At 32.4% G+C, this 17,619-nt stretch overlaps 5 protein-coding genes and 1 long non-coding RNA gene across 17 annotated transcripts in view; 3 read left to right on the top strand and 3 right to left on the bottom strand.

Annotated features, from left to right (window-relative positions):
- Nucleotides 1–306: 306 nt before the first annotated feature.
- LOC118074161 (uncharacterized) lies at nt 307–1,024 on the bottom strand. The gene is made up of 2 exons (XR_004691184.1): nt 745–1,024; nt 307–648 (listed from the first exon to the last, which is right to left on the bottom strand). It is a non-coding gene; the product is annotated as an uncharacterized lncRNA (long non-coding RNA).
- ctrip (E3 ubiquitin-protein ligase ctrip) lies at nt 611–11,175 on the top strand. 11 transcript variants are annotated; one of them, XM_035095144.1, is made up of 11 exons: nt 611–859; nt 1,038–1,179; nt 3,078–3,401; nt 3,483–3,791; nt 3,886–5,312; nt 5,384–5,764; nt 5,839–6,409; nt 6,505–6,745; nt 6,910–9,337; nt 9,414–9,732; nt 9,826–11,175. In XM_035095144.1, the coding sequence occupies exons 3-11, from the start codon at nt 3,107–3,109 to the stop codon at nt 10,020–10,022; spliced, it is 6,168 nt and encodes a 2,055-aa protein (XP_034951035.1). In that variant the 5' UTR covers nt 611–859; nt 1,038–1,179; nt 3,078–3,106; the 3' UTR covers nt 10,023–11,175. The 11 variants fall into 11 exon arrangements, with proteins under 11 accessions (XP_034951035.1, XP_034951030.1, XP_034951040.1 ...); XM_035095139.1 differs by lacking the exon at nt 1,038–1,179; XM_035095149.1 differs by lacking the exons at nt 611–859; nt 1,038–1,179 and adding an exon at nt 1,473–1,799 and having other exon boundaries at nt 3,913–5,312.
- Nucleotides 11,176–11,655: 480 nt separating this feature from the next.
- On the bottom strand, nt 11,656–12,543 carry LOC118074160 (transmembrane protein 256 homolog). The gene is made up of 4 exons (XM_035095150.1): nt 12,402–12,543; nt 12,184–12,337; nt 12,009–12,118; nt 11,656–11,910 (listed from the first exon to the last, which is right to left on the bottom strand). The coding sequence occupies exons 1-4, from the start codon at nt 12,492–12,494 to the stop codon at nt 11,767–11,769; spliced, it is 501 nt and encodes a 166-aa protein (XP_034951041.1). The 5' UTR covers nt 12,495–12,543; the 3' UTR covers nt 11,656–11,766.
- A 578-nt stretch (nt 12,544–13,121) lies between these two features.
- LOC118074099 (mitochondrial import inner membrane translocase subunit TIM14) lies at nt 13,122–14,152 on the top strand. Its single transcript, XM_035095012.1, has 3 exons — nt 13,122–13,374; nt 13,613–13,747; nt 13,832–14,152. The coding sequence occupies exons 1-3, from the start codon at nt 13,372–13,374 to the stop codon at nt 14,042–14,044; spliced, it is 351 nt and encodes a 116-aa protein (XP_034950903.1). The 5' UTR covers nt 13,122–13,371; the 3' UTR covers nt 14,045–14,152.
- On the bottom strand, nt 14,144–16,262 carry LOC118074098 (growth hormone-regulated TBC protein 1). Its single transcript, XM_035095011.1, has 5 exons — nt 16,149–16,262; nt 15,841–16,042; nt 14,918–15,418; nt 14,662–14,847; nt 14,144–14,578 (listed from the first exon to the last, which is right to left on the bottom strand). Exons 1-5 carry the CDS (start codon nt 16,166–16,168, stop codon nt 14,471–14,473), a joined length of 1,017 nt encoding a protein of 338 aa, XP_034950902.1. The 5' UTR covers nt 16,169–16,262; the 3' UTR covers nt 14,144–14,470.
- Nucleotides 16,263–16,552: 290 nt separating this feature from the next.
- The window catches only part of LOC118074003 (14 kDa phosphohistidine phosphatase-like), a 33,057-nt gene continuing 31,990 nt past the window's right edge, over nt 16,553–17,619 (top strand). For both annotated transcript variants that reach the window (XM_035094853.1, XM_035094843.1), the window contains exons 1-2: nt 16,553–16,645; nt 16,881–17,054. In XM_035094853.1, coding sequence (XP_034950744.1) covers nt 16,579–16,645; nt 16,881–17,054 — 241 coding nt within the window. In that variant the 5' untranslated portion in view covers nt 16,553–16,578. The remainder of the gene's footprint in view (nt 16,646–16,880; nt 17,055–17,619) is intronic.

Genomic DNA, 17,619 nt, shown 5'->3' with positions numbered 1-17,619 from the left:
CCTCATAAAGACATATATTTAGAAAAATACCATTCTTTATTAAAAGTGAAAATAAAATTCAATCAATTTTCATACTTTTATTTTCATGCATGTAGAAAAATGAGAAAAGTGAAAAATTTTGGGTAAAAATAAAATAACTGCATGGAAATTAAAAACTGTCAATAACAAAATAAAATAAATATTTGTTAGTTAAGAAATATCAGAAATTTTTGTTGAATACAAATAGATAGTATTGGATTATTTAGTTGAAACGAATGAATAATTATTAAAGACTAGAGTTTTAGAATAAACATAAACAATATTTGCAATTGAAAAAAGTGTAGGAATATTTAATTTTCATCCTTGAATATTGAATGAGTACTTCCATTGCTAACTGACAAAAATACTGAACAAATTCATATGACTAATTGTAATAACGTAGGATTATTGTGAGAGAAAGCTTACAGACAATTTGCTTTTAAAATGGGTACAAATAATTTTTGTCTTTGGTACAATATCTATAATATTCTTTAGATCTATTTAATATAATAAATTGAGAAATCCTTTATCCATTGAGTAATCAGTAGGACAATTGCGAGTTTAAAGTGTGCTTCGTAGTTCAGTCAGCAGGCGGCTCCATTACGGAAGTTTGAAGGTTCACTGAAAAAACTGGCAGAAAAGTCAGAACTGAATAGAAGATTGGATAATTCTGGTTTGTCAAAGTGTTGAAAGATTTTAAGTAAAGAAAAAAAAATCATTCTAAACCTGATGGCAATCAAGAAAAATTTCTCCATTTGACAGTTCGTCTATATATCCACGTGTACTTTTGTGTCTCGTGTTGCGTAATTAAGAGTTCTACTGCAAGGAACTCCCTTTTTCGGTAAGTCCACATAGATGAAGATAAAACGCAGAATCATATCGAACGATAAGACATATTATGCGACTTGTCGTTGCTGATAGACATCATAAATTCTGCTTATTTTAAAATTTATTGATTCAATTGCATCAAAAGCAGTACGTTGTTTTGATGGACACGAGCTTTTATTGTCTTAAGTCAGTTAGATACAAATCAGCAGCCAATAAGAAGTCGTCTGTAATTTCCACCAATCGGTTGTCGTACTTGAAGGCCGAGACTGAACAAAAGGACCTGCATCAAACAGCTGTTAGAATATCAACGTTGTCATATCTATCATCTCATAAGTTAGTTAATTTTCACTATTAAATGCCTCGCTTTTGTCGTGTTTTCCCTTTAAATAGGATCATTTTTTTTAAAAACTATTATTCTGAATTCTTTAATCTACACCCAATGAGTTTGAAATTAGTCTGTTTTGACCTTTTCCTTAACCTCATGGTCATTTTTTGCTTTTACGTCATTTTATCGATATTTTTTTTATTTGAATTTGTCATTTTTCGCGCGCAATCGGAAAATGACGTGGCAACACTGTAAAATAAAGTGAACACGCCGCGTACACATTGCACGCACTTCAAGCCTATCAGAATTTCGAAGTCAGTCGTGAGTTTAACACCTGCGCAGTGATATCTTAGGTAATTTATAAGTATTTTACACAATCACGTAAAAATTAAATTATAACCGTATATACTGGACAAATTGCTATTATTTTGAGTGTTTATAAGTGTAAATTACAGTTATATATTATGTATGATGAGAATAAAGTAGTTGGTGAAATAATTAAACGTACTGAAAGGCCGTCTGAGGCCAAGACCAACTAGTGGTTCGTCATCATCTATAGTTTCAAGTTTTTCTTTTATTTTCTTTTACAATCAAGTGTGTTTAATTCTCGAGTCTCGAGGGAGTAATGGTAAGACTTATTTTTACTTGTTCATCATCTTTTTCTAAAGATTCAATGCTTTTATCTTCACTTATAACGCCTGTGATTGTGTCTGACATTTTTTTCATCATCTTTTTACCTTCTTGCTTTTTTTCGTTCTTTATCAAGTGGGCGGAGCGCCTCCCGTAGGTTCCCCAATCCTAACCAACCTAAGCTTGATAACCCGCACATTTTGATAGTAGATAGAGCTCAGTAGAGCCTCGTCGACGACCTCGACAGTACTCGATGGGGTAGTGACTTGGTGTTGCTTTTGTGTGAGTCATTTTTTCTTCATCCATATAGACACTACCCCCTACATTCGTACATGTGTGTACTGTTGTGTGTTATACATCACATCGTGTCTCGACACTGTATGTATTGCACACATAGAAGTGCAGAGTATTGCAAAGAAATCCATTTACTTCAGCCTCATCATGCCACGCGTATGCTTTCTCGTTATTCAGGTAACCATTTCCACAATAATACCTACATAAAGATAACCTATTCAATATTTTTGGCATGTAGACATCTACAATCGTCTCGTCTCGTATCCTCCCTCGTCCCCTTGATTTTCTCCCTCCCCCCTCTTTTATACCTCTCAATCCCAGAGCTCTCGGGTTCTGGCGACAAGAGAATCGGTGAAAGAGAGAGGGAGAAACCAACTCGTCCTCCATTACTTTACCAGCAAGCAAATGGTGGCTTGCTGTCTCTGTGAGGTCTGTGAGTAAGGGCTTTTGTTATACACCTACATTTTACTTTTCGTAGTAGGACACTATTACCGTTCTTGAAACATCCGAGTGCAGTTGATAGTTTTATGTGTACAGTGATTCGTCAGATTTTGTTCATACTTGGATCATCATTGGAAATTAAATTTTTCTCCTGAGAAAAAGACCAGACATATCACCGCTGTAATTGGTTTTTGTTGTTTCTTTATGTTTTATATTTACATTTTTTTTTTATCCATATAAATAACCACACTAATCATGAAGGAAAGTGCTACTATGCGAGATAAAGTTATCTATTTAGAGTGAATTTTTTGTTTAAAGAATAACAATGTGATTGTATAAAAATATTTTTGTTATTTAAATTATAGTCTATCTTCAAGTCAATTGAACTAAATTTTGATTAATTCATAAAGAATGTTTAAATGAGTTATAACCTCAAAATAATTCGTGATTTTTTTTTCTGTATTAATTAATTAGAAGAAACGTGATGAAGTTAAAAAATACTATTTTCAAAATAAAAATTGGAGAATTTTTTTTTTTACAGACAGAATAGTGGCATGCGTCGATTAATCTATGGCAGATCAACAAGATCAGTCGTCACTCGGGGGGTCTGTAGAGAAGGCTAGTGCTTCAGCAGACGCCTCTAAATTAAGGGGGAAAAATAGTAGCACTACTGGATATAGAAAGCGACAGGGAGCTGGAACTGTTGTTGCAACACTCGCTGAAAAACGTCGCAAACAGACTGATTCACAACCCTCTCAAACTTGTGGTATCCCCGTTCACCGGCGCTCAATCGATTCATCTAAAGGAGAAAGTAAAGCAAAGGGAGAACGTAAAAATCATGGAGGTGGTGTAGGATCGCTTGCTGGTATGTTTTTAGCTTTCTTCATCAATAACCCATTGTTTATTAATAATCACAAATGCTCATTGATGCTTATAAAACTTTCAGATACTGATTGGAAGCAACTGAAAGCACAAAATTCTTCTAACAATATCAGTAGTAGTAACTCTGGAAGAAAAACTGCTGCAAAAAGCACTTTACCTGAACTTAATTCTGCACCTATTGATTGTGTAGCTTCTCGAACTCGTTCTCGTGCTCCACAGAATCCAACTGTTCAAAGCACTAGTAATTTCGAAGTATCATTGGCCAATATATATAATATTTATAACAGCAAAAAATCATCGGCTAGTCAAGTTAATATAACGCCGTCATCCAGTAATTCTTTAACTAGTTATCCTTCTACATCTCGAGGACGAGGTAAATATAATTCATATGTTTCAAATTTTAATCAATATTATTACTTGTATATGAGGACATTATTATAATAATGCATAACGTTTTTTTGCAATAGTAAAAAGCTATTTTTTGGAAATGTTAGGTTCCAAAATACAAAGTGGTGGCGGAAATTACATAAACGGTGGAACGGGTAGTCAAGTTCTGGGTGTGAAGTCCAGCATCAGAGTGGGTAACGCAGCTAGTAACTCTGTGGAGAGTGGAGGGGGTGCGTTGGCACATGACGGGGCAGGCACAAGTGGCGTTACAACGACGTCCACTGGAAACCCCCCAGTGTCTGCCTCCGCGAGTGCCAACTCTACGCACCATCATCCAACGCATAAACATCTGTTACGATCACGAGTAAAGTTGTCTAGTGATCAACCAAAGGAGCTTACAACGAGTGGCAAATCTCTTGGGAAACATCATAAAAAAGATACAACGACGGGATCTTGTTCGAGTTCTCGACATCGCTCGCTGTCACGAGCACGCAAATCAGCAGGAGGAGAAACAAGTACTTCTGCTAGTACTGGATTGGTTATGTCGACAAGTGATTCACTAACCAATACCACTACACCTACATCTGCATCAGCATCAGTAACGCCGGGAGGTCCTCTTACTTCTTCAGTTGGTGAAGAAGAATCTACTGCCAGTGCAACGTCAGCTGCTCCTAGTGGAGGTCCATCTGGAATGTCTGGTACAACTGGTGACAGCGAAAGCGATGACGGAGAAGTTGGCCGGCTTCAAGCTCTTCTTGAAGCACGGGGTCTTCCTCCTCACGTTTTTGGAGCTTTAGGACCAAGAATGCAACATTTGCTCAATCGTAGTATGGGAGCTAGCTCAGCTGCAAAAGCACAACAGCTTCTAGCAGGTTTACAAGCCGTAAATGATGAAGGAGAACAGCTGCAAGCAGTTATAGGAATGGGAGAAATTCTCGTTATGGGAAATGAAGACACTCTTACTGGTTTCCCAGTTAAACAAGTTGTTGCAGCATTAATAAATCTCTTAGGAATCGAGCACAATTTCGTCATCATGACCCACGCGTGCCGAGCACTCACATATATGATGGAAGCATTACCTAGATCATCAACGGTTGTAGTAGATGCAGTTCCAGTTTTTCTCCAGAAATTAGAATCTATTGAATGCATGGATGTTGCAGAACAATGTCTAACAGCTCTTGCTATGTTATCACGAAGACATAGTAAGACAATCCTTCATGCTGGTGGTGTAAGTGCTTGTTTAAAATTCGTCGATTTCTTCAACATCACAGCTCAACGTGCTGCATTAACAATTACCGCCAATTGCTGTCAAAATCTTCATCCAGACGATTTCCACTTAGTTTCTGACAGCTTGACATTGTTAACAAGTAGACTTGCAAATCAAGATAAAAAAAGTGTCGAATGTGTTTGCCAAGCATTCAGTCGTTTAGTTGATAGTTTTCAACACGATCCTGTGATGTTGCATAAAATCATTACTCCTGAGTTATTGCAAAATCTTCAGCAATTGGTAAGTAAATATTAATTTTTTTCTTAAATATTGATGTGATATGCATTAACTTGGTACCTTTTTTTTTATAGTTAATGATTACACCTCCAGTTAATAGTATTAATAATTTCATCACTGTTTTACGAATGCTCTCTGTGATATCAAATCGGTGTCCCGATTTAGCCCAACTGCTGCTTCAACAAAATATAGCTTACACATTAAGCTATTTACTGACTGGTTCTCTTGAAGTAAAAACGGAAGATGTCGAATTGGTACCACGATCTCCTCAAGAATGGTTTGAAATAACATGTCTCATCGAAGAGTTGATGCCTCCATTGCCTACAGATGGAATATTTAGTGTAAATAGTCTACTTGAACGAACGAATAATCAACAAGAAACTGTTCATTGGGAATGGCGTGATGAAAGACATTGTTGTCATCCATTTAGCACCATTGATTCACGAATCATTGAAGTATGTTAATTTTTTTTATAATGTTTACTATTTTGTATACAAATTTAATTAATTCCGGTGTTATTTTCTTCCAGATGGCGTTTCAAAATGGCGAAGATGAGATTTGTCTTTCTACTTTAGGTCGCACTTATACGATCGATCTTACAACAATGAAACAAATAAATGAAGACATCGGTATGGCTCGAAGTATATTCCGTCGAGTGATGACGGATCACTCTGAGAATAAGAGTCCTACTTGTTCATCGAATATGGATGTTGTTCCACCAGTGATTGAAACAAATGAATGGCTGGTATCTTTCATTAGAACATTATTTTCTGTTCTCTATGAAGTGTATAGTAGCTCTGCAGGGCCTGCTGTAAAATGTAAATGCTTACGTGCACTATTACGTATGGTATATTATGCATCTACTGATCTTCTCAAGGACGTGCTAAAAAATCAAGTTGTATCATCCCACATAGCTGGGATGTTGGCGTCTCAAGACCTTAGAATAGTAATAGGGGCATTACAAATGGCTAGTATTTTAATGAAAAGGTTGCCTCAAGTGTTTGGAGTACATTTCCATAGAGAAGGAGTATTACATCAAATTCGACAATTGGCCGATCCTGAGGTCCCTCTTGGCGTCTCACCACCCAAGTGCTCTTCTGGTAATATATTATATTTTTTAATTAAGAGGTTAATTAATTAATTTTTTTCTTTATTCTGAAGTCAACTTATCGTAATTGTTTTATTATATTTTCAGGTACATCATTACCTAGTCCACAACCGGGTCCATCCAATACACCACTCTCTTCAGCTATGACATTGTCTTCTAGTAGTGCAATGACCCCTGTTGCTTCCCCAACCACTAATGGAAACATTCTATTTGGCTCACTAGCGACAAGCCAACTAAAGCCAAATCTTGCAACAACAATGGAAACTCGTAGCAAAAGTGATCTGAGTACAAATATTCAAGAAGCAACTACACCACAAAGTGCTCATCTGTAAGTAATAACTTATTAAGCTCATGAAAGGTAGAATAAGGGTTTAATCTTTTTATATTTATTTTCTGGGTTAGATTTGATTTAAACAGCAAACCCTTTTATTCCTACTTAATTAGAATTATTTCCATTATTTTGTCCGAAAATTAATTAAAAAATTTTCTTAGAAGAATTGGAGATGTACTAAAGAGAAAACGGCAGAGTAAGAAAGGAAGACTCGCACGTTTGGGCAATACTACACCTCAGCAAAATCAACAACCTGAGTCATTGTTCACTGGATTTACTCCAAAGAATAATAGATTTCTGGGTAATTTAAATCCAGCTCGATGGGGTAGAAAGTCTTCAACTTCAAGTGGCTCAGGTGAAAAAAGGGATTCTACTTCATCATCTAGCCTTACAAAACCACCAAGTAATCCAAGTTTAACTGGTGGAAATCGTGATAAAGCCAAGGCATGGGTACGTGAACAAGCTTCACAATTTTTATCGAGGTATCAAGATGATGCTCCATGTACTCATCCAGCTCTCACAGTGTTATCACGTCTTACCGCAGCAATTCAACGGCTACAATCAAATGAGTTAGATGAAATGTTATCAGCATTAACAGAACTACGTGATATAGTGCTTGAAAGTGACATTTCACCGTTTGAAATGAATTATAGTGGTCTAATTAAAGCTCTTTTAAATTATTTAACTACAACTGATGCACCGGGTAATCGTTATGATAGATTACGAATGTTTTGGAAGTTATTCGCGGAATCTACAATGCAACAGGACGGAAATATTGTTGATTTAAATCCTGGAGCTTTTGGAGCTCTTGTTAGTAAACTCAATAGTTGTGTTGCGCAATTGGAACAATTCCCAGTCAAAGTTCATGATTTACCAGCAGGTTCTGGTGCAGGACGTGGCGGAACAAGTGCTTTGAAATTTTTCAATACGCACCAATTAAAATGCAACCTTCAACGACATCCTGATTGTAATAATTTGAAACAGTGGAAAGGTGGTACAGTGAAAATTGATCCACTCGCATTAGTTCAGGCTATTGAACGTTATTTGATGGTTCGAGGTTATGGAAGAATTCGTGATGCTGAGTCTATGGTTAGTGATGATGAAAATAGTGAAGATGACATCGATGATACTTTAGCAGCGGTTGTTATAAGTCAAGGATCTAAACACAAATTACAATTTTTAATTGGAGATGAAATATTACCATTTAATATGACAGTTTATCAAGCAGTGAGACAATTTAGTTGCCCAGGAATGGATCATTCCGAGGCTGAGACTGATAGTGAGCCACCTCTTGGTCATGATGCCGTATGGGTTCAAACTCACACAATTTATTATCGACCAGTGCCTGAGGAAGACGCGTCGGTATCACCCAAACCAGGTTCTAGCTCTCAAGGTAGTTCAAGTAGAAAAGGCAAAGGTAAAAGTACAAAAATAAGTTCCAAGAGGAAAGAAGATAGCCTTTGGCTAGAAGGAGCAGTTCCACCACCCAAGTGCCCTCTTGCTCCATATCTTTCAGCAGTTTTGCCATCAGTGACAATTTCTGATGCATCATTGGATGGTTTATGTTTATTACGACTACTTCATTCTTTAAATCGCCACTGGGGTATTTTGTTCCCTCATATAAAAAGTACAGCTTTATTGTCTCCACAAGATTTTATCAATAATAAAATTGCTGCCAAAGCTAATAGACAATTACAAGATCCTTTGGTTATCATGACTGGTAATTTACCATCTTGGTTGCAACAAATCGCAACAGTTTGTCCATTTTTGTTTCCGTTTGAAACAAGGCAACTACTTTTATACGCAACTTCATTCGATCGTGATCGTGCTTTACAACGACTCCTCGATTCAGCACCGGAATTATCTGGCTCAGATAGCCAAGAACGTGTTACACCACGTTTAGAAAGAAGAAAACGGACTATCTCTCGAACAGATATTCTTAAACAAGCAGAACAAGTTATCCAAGATTTAGCGTCTAGTAAAGCTCTACTTGAAGTGCAATATATTAACGAAGTTGGTACTGGACTGGGTCCAACACTTGAATTTTACGCTCTAGTTTCTCGTGAACTACAACGGGCAGATCTGGAACTCTGGCACGGTAGTTCAAGCCCTGATGAATCTGGTTATGTAAATACTTTGAAAGGACTCTTTACTAAACCAACACCGTGGAATACTAAGGTTCCACATCTTGCAAAGCTTAAAGCTAAATTTAAATTCTTGGGAAAGTTTATGGCTAAGGCTATTTATGATTCAAGAATGATTGACTTACCATTCAGCTTAACATTCTATCGATGGTTATTAGGAGAAGAACAGACTCTTACATTGGCTGATATTGCTCACATTTGTCCGGATCTTTATCGTACACTGAGTAAGCTTCAAGATGTTGTTAGAAGAAGAGAGGCCATTGAACGAGATCAAACTTTACGAACTCATGAAAGAGCACAACTTATTGAATCTCTTGATTTAGATAATTGTCCTATTAATGATCTCGGATTAGTCTTTGTTTTACCGGGATATGAGAATATTGAACTCAGGAAAGGAGGAAGTGAAATAGCTGTGACTATTCACAATTTGGACCAATATATTAAGGTAAGAAACTTTTTAATTATTGATTAATGAATTTTTATTTTGAACACATTTTTTGACACAAATTTTATTTTTACAGCTTGTGGTCCATTGGTTCCTCTATGAGGGGGTATTTAGACAAATGGAAGCATTTCGAGAAGGTTTCGAGTCAGTGTTTCCTACAAATCAACTGAGATTATTCTTCCCTGAAGAATTAGAAGCAGTATTTTGTGGTCATGGACAAAGTGGTGGAAAGTGGGATGTCAAAACTCTTATGGAGTGTTGTAGAACTGATCATGGTTATACACCAGATTCTCGTGCAATTCGATTTTTGTTTGAAGTTATGGCGGGATATAATAGTGAAGAACAAAGACAATTTATTCAGTTTGTTACGGGATCTCCACGTTTGCCTGTTGGTGGTAAGTAACTCGATCTTTCTCATAAATCTTTATGAAAACATGAAAAAACTTTTCTCTAACTTAATTAATCATTTTTCATTGGTATTATTCTAGGCTTCAAGAGTTTAAGCCCACCATTAACAATAGTACGTAAAACTTTTGATCCTTCAATGAAGACAGATGATTTTCTACCATCTGTGATGACATGTGTCAACTATCTTAAACTGCCGGACTATACTACTTTAGAAATAATGCGAGAAAAGCTACGAATAGCTGCGCAAGAAGGCCAACATTCGTTCCATCTGTCCTAGAAATGGATTCCAAAAATCCCTCCTGTTAGGATAGGGACCATATGCAGATATCTTGGAAGATAATATATATTAAAAATAATTTTCAACATCGTTGCCAACATTATGATCATCATGGTAAAATTATTAAGAATTTTGCAACAAAGAAATTGTTTTTGTTGCATTTTTAATATGTATTATTATTTATTTTCCAAGATTATCTATTTGTAATAATATAGTAAAAAGCATAATGAATAATTTTTTTTTGAATTCATTTGATTTCATATAGAATTCTCGTCATTTTGACTTGTCTTGATGCGGTTTTTAATAAAATGTAAATTTGTGTTTGGTCTAAGACCTAAGTGTTGTAATTAATTTTAGATAATTTAAGTTAATTTGATAGGTAAAAAAACTAAGTCGATTAATCGTCAAATTTTTCATTGTCGATTTCGATTTGAAAGTGAGAAAAGCTATATCTGCGGTATGTACTGCGATTAATAAAAAAGGAAAAGAAAAAAAAAACAGAATGTAAATAAAAATAGTTATTTCAGCATAGTTTGATATACGTAAGTCTATATAAATACTTTATCATACAGCCACGAAGCACTGATACTAATGGAATTATATATTGTAGGAGTGTGAGAACGATCATTAAGTCTTAAGTGAAGTTTTATATCAGCGATGTACTCCATTCGTGTGCATCGCCAACTCTCTTGGCTCATGACGGTCAAGATTAGAGTATCATATTGATGATTAATGAAAAATCATTAATTGTGGTGCGTTAAAAAATGCGCATAATTGATAGTTGTAAGAAAACTTACGTCTTTGAAAACAAACAAAATCATAACTCCATGTTTCTTGCTCGTTGTGTTGTAATCGATCTCTTATTTGCTGCCAGATATTCTGCAGAGCTTATCGAGCACTGTTTAATATCGTAAGCAACGCTGTTTAATTTTACTTATGAGTTACAATTAATGGAATAATTAATATTATTATAATACTTATAATTATTAGCCTATTAAATATTATTTCTCATTGCTATTGTAAAGATAAGGTAGCGAAATCATTATTTAGTTACATAAGGGTGCCGTTATCATCGTCAGACTGTTTGGCTTAGAATTAATTGCATACTCTAATAAAAATAGTTCATTAATGGTGAATTTTCATGATCATAATATCTCCAAGCATACATACCATTTATAAATAATTCCCTTCACCATTATCATAATCACTTTTAAGAAAATGATATCGTATATGGATTATTTTGTTTATTCTAATGCTGACCTTAATTCATATGAAGTTGTATGAATTTTTTTATAATAATTTATTATATTTACCGAACGTCTATGTACATTAATATTAGAAGTAAATTCATCGAATTAATTAGATATTTTTATTTTCATGTTAACTTTTTAGTTCTTTTGTCTGACGATGGAAAATTGCTTTTGTTTATAAAGTAAGGCAATGTTATAACAATTATTATCTTCAGCCACTTTTCATATCTGAAAATATTATTTGTTTTTCTTTTTCTTGAAATTCTTTAATAAACTCTTTAGCAAGAAAAGTTTCAATAAGTTCCGCCTATTTCTAAAAATTTATTCTCCTCATGGCCATTATATCATTTAGTCAATATTCAAGTAAAATAAAAGAAAAATTCTTATGTTTTCAATATATCTTTAATAACATTCTTACATATTTATACGTAATAAAACGTACGATACATTATTTTAAAAAATACGTACTTATGTGATATTTGCATTAAAACTATTTAGATACACATACTCAACCAAGCGAGAATGAAACATATGCCTCCATAAGGAGTAATCATACTGAAACGTCTATCTCCAGTAAATGCATAATAATAACAGGTACCACTAAACATCACCATGCCTGACAGTAAAAGTGTAGCAGTCTGTAAATATAAAACTATTAGTATTTTTTTCTATATCAATATCCATAAAAATTAAAAGAAGTGAAAAATAGAATTAAATTTTGCATTTAATTACAAACCAAAAATGGCTTTCTACATAAAGATAATCCAATCATAGCTAGGGAATGATAAAAGTGATATCGATTTGCGGTATCAAATACTTGTTTCAGCTGCTCATCCTTGAACTCTTCTGTAAAATAAATTATAAAGTCGATAGGTAATATTAGAACTTTATTAGAATATTCATTAGTTTACTGTGAGCTCCGTAAGCGCCAAGAATGACTGCAGAAGCTCCACTGATTCCTGCCAGTCTTAGATATGGTCCAGCAGATGCTGCAAGTTTCCACAAAGGTTCAGGTGGTATCATTTTAGGTTCTACTTTAGGAGTCAATCCAGAGTAAGTGATAATCTATACAGAGAAAGATATATTTTATATGTTAATTAAAACATTTTAAACATAAAAATGAACTTACAGATGTTGCAGATGTTTTTACTAAATCGCCAACCGTAGCACTTATAGGATTAGTAAAAATCACGTAGCTTAATGCATTAGAAATTTGATCCATTAGTGAAGATAACTAGTGACTAAGCCAATAGACAATGTAACTTTACTAAATGCGTGAATGATCAATTGATCTCTAACCAATAAGCACGTGTTTAAACAAATGAAAAGCGGGTGTAAAAGTTTGAGTTCATATCAAAATAGAATTATCGATACTTTGTTATAACGTATTTTACTCACACGATCGTGTAAAAACCTTATTTGTTTTCTTTAAGAGAGTATTCGCTTGATCAATTGATGGACAGTTGAAGAATTATAAGTTGTTCAAAATTATTTTTTGATTGACTGTTAGGAAAGATTTGTTTTTTTGACTTATTGTTATAAATATTTCTGTAGAGTAAATAAATGTAAATAAATAAAAAATTCGCAGTATTAAACATTAAAATAGCAAAGTTACTATAATTGAAATAAAAAATACTACTTCCTATACATTCAGCTGTGTATAAGACAAGAGAATTAGTTAAATAATGATATAATAATTGTTCTTTGAATAATTAAATGAATAGAGTATTTACAAAATTGTATAATTGTTTTTTATAATGTTTAAATATTAGCAACTATGTGGCATTAAAAAACTATCAGATTATCTAGTTATTTAAACCATTTTTATCGATTGAGTATTTTCATTCATGTATTGAAAAAGGAGTCAGTTGATTACTCTGTTATTCTCTAACAAAGTTGATTATTAGAAAAAGTATCTAAATATAAAAATAACTATTTATTTAACAGTGCCAAATGGACGTATATAAATTTCGTATGACATAGAAAAAAACAATTTATTAGTTCGATTTTCAATATTAGTTTAACGACAGTGATACGATTACAAAGTTTTATTACATTTCGATTACGCAGCTGTTAATTTTTCACATTTCTGTATTAAAATGGTAAATAATTACATTGACAGCTATTTTTATTTAATGTATAATATAAATTTAATATTATTGATTGCTTCTTGTAAAGTAATTTATCGAAATAATTGTTATCTATGATATGTACACAATTATAACCTTAAATTTCATTGCAACATGTGATGAAAAATTACTATTATTATCATACTAGATATTGATTTAAAGTTTTAAACGATAATTAAATTTGTAATAATTTGAATAATTATTTTTTTAGGCAAGTACAGCAGTTGTAGTTGGTGTAGGATTAGCTGTAGTAGGATTTACAGGCCGTTATATTATGAGATCAATGCCAACGCTTTCTAAAAGGATGTCTGAAGCTTATAAAACTCTGCCAAAACTAGATTCACAAGTAATTTTTATCTTTTTACTTTATCTTATATTCATATTATTGAATATAATTTTAGCTAACGTTTAAAATTTGTTATACATATAGTCATTAGCAAACAGTAAATATTATAAAGGAGGATTTGAGCCCACAATGACGAAGAGAGAAGCTAGTCTGATTTTAGGAGTATCACCTTCAGCAAGCAAAGGCAAAATTAAGGAACAATTTAAAAAGATAATGAGTGCTAATCATCCAGATCGTGGGGGATCGCCTTATATAGCAGCAAAAATAAATGAAGCTAAAGATTTGCTCAATAAATAGTGACTGTTATATAAATTAGGTAAAAAAAATTATGTACATATTTATTCGGTTATTTGTGTGAATAAATAATAAGTTAATATTTTAATAAAAATATTTCAATAAGAAAAATTGTATCCAATATATTAAATATCATTTACAATTATCGATCCAGCGATTTAGATAAAAGATAAGAGACGATCCGATAATAGTCCCTTCAGATTGCTAACATTATATAATAATTTAAAATCTGTAGGAATTTTATACATCAAATTATAATTTCATAAAGAATTGTCAATAATGTAAAATTATTTACCAGCAAAAATATCCTTTTTACGTGTATATAAACATGAAAAATAAATTGCACAATGATTCAATGAAAGATATATAGAATAATGCTGACTTGACTAGAGCATGATGCAATCCACATTTAAAATAATTCAATAAGCGCTATCGTTGCACGGTAGATTTTTTGTTCATCGCTCTTTCCTGAGATACTTTTGCTCGCAGCTTTGCGATTGTGTTTCCAGGTAAAGATCCAGGTACTTTAAAAATACTCTAGAATTATAATATAAATATTATTGTCAATGCAAAAAAAAAAAAAAATACAATTAGCATCGGGTTTTCATTGTTTCAATTACCTGCATAAATTCGTGACATTGTATAACAATACTATCCTTCGTAATACCTTTAAAACAATCCGCTAACAATCCAAAATCATCACACGCTAATAAATTTTCTTTATTTCTTTTAATAAGAGTCAAAGCTACACGAAATATTATTTTATTTCCTTCGTAAAAAAGACAATCCCATATCCTTAGTGTTGTCTGAAAAAAAATAAATCGTTAGAGATGCAATAAATTATTTAAAGATAATACTTGGATTTATTTTTTATACCTCAATAGGCAACACTTCCGCAAAAAGGCATATAAACCACTTGGTTGTTATAACTGCCCAGGGTAAACCTAACTGGGTAACATGATTGAATACATCTGGTATCTTCCACTTAACTAATTCAGCTAAAACGTCAATATCTGTGAGCAATCCGTCCATTGTTGGAGTATAATAATCAGGCAATATTTTTTCTATTAATATTTTCAGTAACCAAAATGCGGTTTCTTCATTTTTTGTCACTAATAATAATAATCCTGCTATGTAATTTAAACCTTGGCAATAGCCAACAGCTTCGTTTTGATGAGCAAATGCTAGTAAAATATTGTAAAGTTGATGCTGATGGTTAACAGTATTATTGAAGAATATATTATCTGGAAATGTTCGCGGAAGATCAGTCTTGATTATTTCCGCTACCTGCTCATTGTGAGGACCATGAAGTAATCTCTGGTAAAGGTTTGGGTCAGCATTCTTCAAATCTTCCCCTCCGCTTACTGCTAACCAGACCTGAAATACAATAGAGACAATAATCAATTAAACTTTGACCTAAAAAAAAAAGAAAGTCAAAAGAAAAGAATTTGTTTTAGATTTAAAAAGCGTTTAAATAGAATTGCGTTTGAAAAAATATATCTGTCGAATGAAGTTCGCTCTGTTGATGAAATAAAAATATTATTATAAAAATTACTCACTATTTACTTTGCATTATTATCATGAAACGTGATCATCATTCTATTTTACACAATACATATGTGACACATACTCCTCTAAATGCTTAGATTTAATCATCATTTAAGCTTTACTAGATATATTTTTCCATAAAAATATTGACGCAATTATAAAAGATGATTTTTATATAAAAAAAAATAGAACTTATGATCATATTTCATCAAATAATATTAATAGAATTAAAATAATAAATAGTACATTACCATCCCTCGGTGATCTCCAGGAATGCCTTTACGGACATAACGTTTAATAGTAATACTGCGATCTAATGATTTTCCTTCACCTATTAATTCAGCCCATTTTTTTGCCCTTTTAGCCAATACTTTCAAGTATTCTGACATGAATTCTTCGTAAGTTTCATAGTCGAAATTCGATGGTCTCTCAAATCCATACTCATCTACATTACTAAAAAATATCAAAACAATCTTATCTTCTTTGAATTCAAATTAAAATGCAACATGTAGGAAAAAAAAATTAATTTTTATGATAATTAAAATAATAGAGTGTTTACCTGAAACACGAGGTGGCCATGCCCTGAGAAAGAGAATCGATGACATTGGGAGAAAAGAAAACTCAATGAGTACATTTGCTGAGGAAAGTACTTTGCTAGAAATCTAGATTTTGTTGATGGGCCATACACGGATGTGGATTGGTTCAATTTGATTTTTGATCCTGAATTGGTGAACCAATGGATGAAAAGGACTAAATCGCGGGAAATTCAACATTAAAAATGAATAATTTTCATTATACGACACAATAATAGTTATTTGATCATTTTCAAATAAATTAACATAAAATGTTTATTAAATTAATAAATGATTTTTTATTAAATTTCTGACAGTTGCTTTTTTAAAAACAAAATTAATTTATTTAAATTAAATCTGCCCGCCATTGCTATAATTAGTACTCGAACTAGCCGTACGATGTCGTGACAAGTGTCAATGGCGGTTGTTTGCACCCACACGCGAGGAGTGATCGCGTCATTTGTTAAAAAATTACATAAACCAGGTATTTTTACGTTATTTAAATAATTTTTAATTATTAATAATAAAAGATCATGATTTTTTGTAAGTTTAGATACGATTGCCATTGCTTAAATATGATATTAAATCGTACTTTTAGCTAAAAAAATTATTTAAAAAACACCTGTCTACAATGTTTACATTCGAACATTCATTCGATTTATCAATTAATAAACTCAAGTGTCTATCGAAAATTGATTATTATATGGATATTATTACAGGTTTTTTGAATTATTCTCGTACATTTTCTACAATGTCTGAGCCGCTTGATCAAATTCATGATGTTGATATCGACGCCAATGGAGTCTTTAAATATATTTTAGTTCACGTGCATGATGACAACAACAAACAGACTAAGCCGATTGTCCGGGGATATGCAAAATGTAAATGGCATGGTGAGTAAAAATAGGAAACAAGAAATATTTCAGTTGGTGTATTATTCATAAAATTTTAGAATCAACATTAATTAATCCTTTTTTATTTAATGTTATTATTATAAATTTATTTCAATATAATTGCTAACCATTAATAATTTAATTAATGTGATATTTAATTTAGAATTTTGTCATCATTAATTAGCTCGTTGAAATATTTTCGTAAATTAATTTAATAGAAAATTGTAATACCATAATTGGGTTATTACGACAGAATTGCACTTAATCGAACATTACTATAATTATTTCAGGGATGTCATACATAGTTAATTATTTATTTACATAAAATCATTTTTATTAAATTAAACAGACATATATAATGAGTTATTATCAATTTACAGTAATTTTACATTGAATATTTTAAATAGACAGTTAGAGTTCTTTCCATCATTTCGTTGAATTTTAAATTATTTACAAAACAAGTCATTTATATAGATATTTTTACTTTTAATTTCTTCATGCTATTCAAAGAAATATTAATAAAAATATTACATAGATTTTTAATAATATAACAGTTGATAACTTT

Source organism: Chelonus insularis, unplaced genomic scaffold (genome assembly GCF_013357705.1).
Source record: "Chelonus insularis isolate UGA/USDA-ARS -01 unplaced genomic scaffold, ASM1335770v1 contig_131_pilon, whole genome shotgun sequence".
Classification (NCBI taxonomy): domain Eukaryota; kingdom Metazoa; phylum Arthropoda; class Insecta; order Hymenoptera; family Braconidae; genus Chelonus; species Chelonus insularis.
The sequence above is the reverse complement of the archived record's forward strand: the minus strand, read 5'-3'. Positions and strand labels throughout refer to the sequence as shown.